The sequence below is a fragment of the Alligator sinensis genome, unplaced genomic scaffold (genome assembly GCF_000455745.1).
Source record: "Alligator sinensis unplaced genomic scaffold, ASM45574v1 scaffold360_1, whole genome shotgun sequence".
In the NCBI taxonomy this organism is placed as follows: domain Eukaryota; kingdom Metazoa; phylum Chordata; order Crocodylia; family Alligatoridae; genus Alligator; species Alligator sinensis.
Genome location: NW_005842337.1, coordinates 241,869 through 248,545, shown reverse-complemented (window position 1 = coordinate 248,545; position 6,677 = coordinate 241,869). Strand labels below are relative to the sequence as shown.

The following is a 6,677-nucleotide window of genomic DNA, read 5'->3' as shown; positions in this document are numbered from 1 at the left end:
CCGGCAGTGCGGGGGAAGCTGCTGCTGCACCGCGGGGTTTGCACTGCGCCGCTCCCAGTGCAGCGGGGTTTGCACTGCACCGCTTCTAGTGCAGCGGGGGTTGCACTGCGCCGCTCCCAGTGCAGCCTGGGTTGCACTGCCCGCGCCCCCGGAGCCCCGCAGCCCCTGGCAGCACTGCGGCTGCGGGCTCAGGGGAGCGGGAGGGCAGGGGCGCGGGTGGCATGAAGCCCCCCCTTTGCCCTCCGTGTCAGCCCTGCCAGGGAAGAGGCTGTTTCAGTGCCTGGGTGAATCCCTGCTTTAGGTCATGGAGCATCCTCAGAAGAGGCAAGTTTGCCTCCTGGGGGGGGTTCTAAAATAACCCTTCTCGCAAAGCAGTTAAAAAAAAAAAAAAAAAAAAAAAAGGATTAAAAAAATGCAGCGTGACCCCATTGAAGGGCATGCGGGATGCGCCTCAGGGCCGGAGGGTTTGGACTGGAAGCCCCCACGGCTGCATCCTCCGGCGCCGGCAGCCGCTTGGTTGCAGAATGATGAAATCTCTCTTTTAAGTTACACGCCAAAGATGGCTGCTGTGTTGAGGAGCCAGCCCCAGCATCAGGCGCCATCCGTTCCACCCGGGGACGGTGGCTTTTGTTGCTAGGCTGCATGCGGGGCTGACAGGTGAAGGGGGGAAAAGAGGGCCGCGCCAGGTTGCTGCGATGTGATGCTGCTTCCAGCCTTGGATGGGGTCGATGACTGCAGCTGGAAAAGTGGGCAAAGCTTGCTGGTGGAAATGGATGATGCTGATAAAAGCTGCATGGGGGGAGAGAAGAAAACTTGGCAACCAGCTTATTTTCTCTCTCTCTGTGTCTCACTACTCTTGCCTCCTGGGCATCAGCTGTGTGGCTTCTTCTTTCCAAGTGTGGCCAGTTTGTCACCCTTTCATTACATGGGTCCAATACACCAAGTTTCTCATTGGCCTCCCCTAGGCGGGAAGGCTACAGGGAAAGGGGGCAACAGATTCCTTGGGACAAATATGAAAAAAACAGGGATGGGAGTGCTGGTCTAAGGTTCAAAAGAAGAGTGCCAAGCAGAGACACTGAGCAGAGTTCACAGGACAGCGTCCACTGGCCCTCAAATGAGTCCAAGGAGCCAGCGGATACTGCCCAGTGACTCCTTTGCAAGTGGGGAGGCCAGCTCGGTGCCGACGAGAATCGTTGTTGCTGAAAGACACAAATCTGAAATGTGCTCTGTGGGCATGAGGTAAAGATGCTGCATTTCCCCAAAAGATTGCACCTTTATAGGACTTAAAAAATGAGTGCAAAGGAGTTTAACCTCTGAACAGGTCAAAAACATTAGCTATATGAGTCTTCCCACCACCGTGCTGCCAGCGTGCCTTCAAGTAATGGGGTCAGCTTTTACACGAGAACGCGGAGAAGCTGGGGACTGAACGCCTGAGAACATCGAAAGGCGGCTCTGGACATTTGGAGATCTATTGGAGATGGAAGCGACAACCCGAAAAAGGCCAGTGTAGTTATTTCACAACTAAGCTGCTGAGAACGGGTAGCAAATTTTGGTAAGAAATTGAATGGGTAGTAAGTTTTTGCTCTCAAGTTGTTCTGTGTATCAGCAGTTTTGAGGACACGGGCGCAGATGGTGAAGTGCTTTCCTTTTAGCATCATGGAAAAGTTGGTTTTAATATCAGCTCCCCAGGCTGCCCCCTTAGTGCCCTTATCACTCGGCTCCGCTCTTTGCAAAGTAGCCCAGCTTCAGGAAGAGGGTGGGTGCCCTGCCCCAGCGCAGCAGAGTCTGATGTTTAAAACTATTTTTCTTGGAGATACAGGTTTGAACCCCTTAGGCCAGGGCTGGGCAAAATGTGGCCCACAGGCCGGATGCAGCCCGCCAAGCCATTCTATTTGGCCCGAAGGGCCCCTAAAATATTTAGAAAATTAATATTAATCTAACCTGGGCTGCCTGTCATGCGGCCCTTGATGGCTTGCCAAAACTCAGTAAGCGGCCCTCTGCCCAAAATAATTGCCCGCCCCTGCCTTAGGCGGGGGGGAGGCTAAAACCATGAGCAGGGACCTACGTAAATCACAGCAGGACAATGAGTTTTTCCTAGCGCATAGCCAATTTCCCAGGCATTTTGCTGTGGCCCCACCCCCTTATGCTGATTGGAAGAGGCCCCACCCCTCAGCACTGATTGGCAGAGAGGCCAACAGGAACGAGGGGGCGGCTGTCATCTTGATTGCTGGCTGCCCTTCATGTACCCCGCCTCTCGGCCCCAATGGGCAGAGGCCCTGGCGGAGGAAGGAGGGACGAAGGGACAGCCACCATCTCAATTTGTGCTATCCCAGCGCCTTCCCCTCTGGCAGCGAGGACCGCTGGCTCCCACTGGGGGGGCCAGCATTTTATTTTTATTAAGTTATTTTTAATGACTGATTTCACGCTTTCTGCGAAACCACAAATTACCTAGGTCCCTAATCATAAGATGTAGCTACTGAGCTATCTTTCAAATGAGGGGTAGAGGGAAGTGCTAGCTTTTGGTCTGGCTATGTTTTAAAAGAGTCGTTTTCAACTTCCTTAAGCACAAGGTACCTCTTGGAAAATGCCAGTTCTTGGTTTTGACTACAGAAAAATAACGGCGCAATTTTTATGGTGCAAACAATTGAGAAGGACTACTCCCATCCCTCAGCCTCTACTGGTGTCAGTCTGACCCTTTTGCTCTCCCATGGGGCCTGCTGTTCTGGAGCCAGCACCTGAGGCTCCAAACTCACCCAGAGCTGAGAGCAGTGAGATACGTGCAGGCCAAAAAACCAGGGGCAGTTATTCCTCTATCTGCTAGCAAAGCTAGGGATACTTGTATAAGGAGCCCTGGTAGAAGTGGAAACCTGGCCTCGCTGATGCCAGTGCAGGGTCCTGTTCTGGAGTTGCTGCTGCCTTGCTAATGCTTTTGTCTGTAGATTTGTATCCACTCTCAGGATGCCTTAAAGCAATCCTTTTCTGTTGTTTAGTAGTATTGGTAATGTCCCCCACACCGTCATACCAGTAACTGAGGGTAATACACCCACCAATACTTTCTTACCTCAGGTTGTGTTTGGGTCACTACTGCGAGGAAAAAGAAATTTTATTTTTAATGAAAGCTCAGATTCTTTCATACTTGATAGCACTCACCTGGTGAAGAGTCCTACTTATTCTCTCCGACTGGACTTACCAGGTCTTTGAAATAAACTTGGAGGTACTCTCATTTATGTTAGAAAAATGGAATATAAAAGCATATTAAATATTAGGAGTCCAATACTGGTAGGAAAGCTGGATTCATTTTGTGTCCTGATGCATGAATAATTGCTATGGCACTATAGGCACTATAATATGGAAATAAGGCACTATAATGTGGAAATATGGTGCACAATAATGTGCTAATATACTGTGTTCCCTTAACAAATGTTTCACAGAATGGCTCATGATCCTGTATCCATCTGAATTTTGTTACAATAACATAGCAGTCATCACCAATAGGAATGAATGATTTTTTTTTTTTTTTTTTTTTTTTTTACTAACAAGAACAAATTAAATTTTTCTTATACCTGTAAGTTTAGTCACAGCTATGTTAGTGCTTTTTATGAGTAATTTAACATAAAGTTACCAAGTGGTGGGCCCTTCAAATGCATACAATATCTGAGTAATTAAGTCATATATAGTTGGTTAATACATATAATTTTAAAAAATCTCATATAATTACTGTTCCGTTTTCATTGAATAGTCAAACTAATGTCAGTGAAGGGCTCTGTAGCTACAGAACATTCAATTTTGCTTTCCACAGAAGAAGTGAACTTTGAAATGTTACAGTTGAAAGTTAAATTCCTGATAACTCCTGAATCTGCAATTTGTAAACTCGTGGCAGCTAATACTGCTGTTAACCTTTAAACAAAGTTTAAAGTCTTAAGTCTATTACTACTGCTGAGTCTGTGGCAAAATTAAAAGCAGTCTTTGTCTAAAAATTGTTGTTCAGACTTTGTTCTGATTTTTTTTTTTTTTTACTTAATTTTTCAAAGTAATGACACACAGTTGCTTTAAGTAAATTAATTTTGTCCTCTACTCCCCATTAGGTTTTGATCTAATTGGAGGAAAGGAAGGCAAACTTGTGTGTTTGGCAGTACAGCTTTCAGGCCAGTTCAGAAATGGTCGTATGGCTGAAACCAGTGAAAAAGTTAATTGGTAAAAACTTTACAAAGTTTTGCTTGCTAACCATGTTTGTTTCTACATTTATGTCAAAGGCAAGCATTTAACTGTTACATAAATATTTTTGTTTGTCAGCCTTCCCTAAAATACGAGTCTCCTTGAATTGTGAAAGTCATTTCAAGTTGACCTTTCAGTGTAAATTATGTTAGTTGCTGATAAGTCTGCATAATTAGTTTTGTTTTTCAGCCTCTTGCTAATGAGTTGTGTCAAAGGGAATGCATTTTAATTCATTCCAGATGTTGAAGCCTCAGTGATTTAAAATCTGTTGGCACCGTTGATTCAAGGTGCTAATCTATTAAGTAGGCGATTCCACTCTGCAAGCCGTTGTTGCGTAATGATACCTATGGAAAAAAATCAAAGGTTCCAAAAAAGCAGTTAATTATTTAGTAGTTATTAAAGTCTGACTTCATCAGATAAATATTTTCATGACAAATTTGTGCATTTAGCTCCATCTTTAAAAACGTTTTTCACTTGTTAGAAATCAGATCAATTTGTATTAATTGTGGACCAAAACATCCTTTAGTTTTCATCTCTTATGATTTTTATCCTCAGTGGTACCTGAGTCAGCGCTGTCCCACTGGCAGGTCTGGATGGATTGCTCCTGCACCCTCAATAGGCTTCTTTAAATACAGCCAGCTCTTCTGCACTCCTCTCCACCTCAGACTGGTCTCCCAGGGGATCCTGGCCATCTGTTCCCTGGGGGAGTCAAAGTCCACTTTTCTGAAGTCCAGGGTCCATACTCTACTGCTTTCCTTTCTTCCTTTTGTCAGGATCTTGAACTCGATTATCTTGTGGTCACTGCTGCCCAAATTGCCATCCACTTCTACATCCCACACCAATTCTTTGTTTGTGAGTAGCAGGTCAAGAAAAGCATGGCTTCTAGTTGGGTTTTTGTAACACTTGCACCAAGAAGTTGTCCCCCAGCACTCTCCACAAACTTCCAGGATTTTCTGTACACTGCTGTATTGCCCTCCCAGCAAATGTCAGGATGAGTGATGTCCCCCATGAGAACCAGGGCCTGTGATCTGGAAATTTCAGCTAGTTGTCTGAAGAAAGCCTCATCTACCTCATCTTCCTGGTCTGGTGGTCTAGAGCACCCACCCACCACAACATCACCCTTGTTGCTCTCACCTCTAACCTGAATCCAGGCCCATGTCCAGTTTCATACTGGAGCTCTGAGCAGTCATACTGCTCAATTAGTCCTCCTCTTGTCCCCTGCCTGTCCTTCCTGAACAGTTTGTACCCATCCATGACAGTGCTCCAGTCATGCAAGTGCCCACCACATCTCTGTTATTCCAACCATGTCATAGCTCTGTGACTGTATGAAGACCAGTTCTTCCTGCTTGTTTTCTAGGCTTTGTGTGTTTGTGTATCATAGAAAGTTAGAGGTAGAAGGGACCTCAGGAGGTCATCTAGTCCAACCCCTGCTCAAAGCAGGACCATCCCCAACTAGATCAATCCCGCTAAAGCTTTGTCTAACCAGGTTTTGAAAACCTCCAAGGATGGAGCTTCCTCCACCTCTCTGGGTAACCTGTTGCAGTGCTTTACTACCCTCCTAGTGTGAAAAATTCTTCCTGATATCGGACCTAAACTTCCCTTGCTACAACTTGAGCTCATTGCTCCTTGTTCTGTCATCCGCCATCACTGAGAACAGTCCAGCTTCATCTTCCAAGCCACCTTCAGGTAGTTGAAGGCTGCTATTAAGTTCCCTCTGAGTCTCCTCTTCTCTAGACTAAATAAGCCCAGTTCCCTCAGTCCTTCCTCAAATTGATGTTCCCAGCCCCCTCACCATTTTTGTTGCCATCCACTGCACTCTCTCCAATCTGGCCACATCCTTTCTGTACTGGAGGGCCCAAAACTGAACAAGTACTCCAGATGTAGCTTCACCAATGTTGAATAGAGGGGAATAATCACTTCCCTTTACCTACTGGCAACACACCTACCAATGCAGCCCAGTATGCTGTTAGCCGTGAAGGGCAACACAGGCAAACTGCTGGCTCATAAATAGTCATATTCAGCTTATTGTCCACTGTAACCCCCAGGTCCTTTTCTGCAGAGCTGCTGCCCAGCCAGTCAGCCCCCAGCCTGTACACGCGGTACATGGGATTGTTCTGTCCTAAGTGCAGGACTTTGCACTTGTCCTTTTTGAACCTCATGAATTTTCTTTTGGCCCAGTCCTCCAATTTGTCTAGGTCACTGAATCCTAAGGCACCTGAGGCAACCAGCTGATTGCCCTAATTTCTCAAGAAGAATGAAGAGGCCTCTCCTGTTGCCCCTTCCTCCTTGTGCTTCCTCCAGGTCTCCCACTTATCTCGGCTTTGTTCCCTATCTCCTTGTGAACTTGGTTTAAAGCCCTCCTCGCTAGGTTAGCAAGCCTGTCTGCAAACATGGTCTCCCTCTGTTCATCAGGTGGATCCCGTCTCTTCCCAGCAGTCCTTGGAACAACATCCCGTGGTCAA

The 6,677-nt window shown here is 46.5% G+C and overlaps 1 protein-coding gene across 8 annotated transcripts in view; it reads left to right on the top strand.

The window, feature by feature from the left end:
- The first annotated feature begins 6 nt into the window (after window positions 1-6).
- SFXN1 (sideroflexin 1) overlaps window positions 7-6,677 on the top strand; it is a 38,932-nt gene continuing 32,261 nt past the window's right edge. For 2 of the 8 annotated variants that reach the window (XM_006028722.3, XM_014522294.2), the window contains exon 1: window positions 4,172-4,194. Coding sequence is in view for 1 of the 8 variants with exons in the window: in XM_014522292.2 (XP_014377778.1) it covers window positions 4,158-4,194 (37 nt within the window). In the remaining 7 variants the exon portion in view is untranslated. Of the gene's footprint in view, window positions 1,240-1,261; window positions 1,553-4,120; window positions 4,195-6,677 lie in introns of those variants that run through there. The other 6 variants (XR_003095267.1, XR_003095268.1, XM_025210157.1 and 3 more) reach the window with 5 other exon arrangements.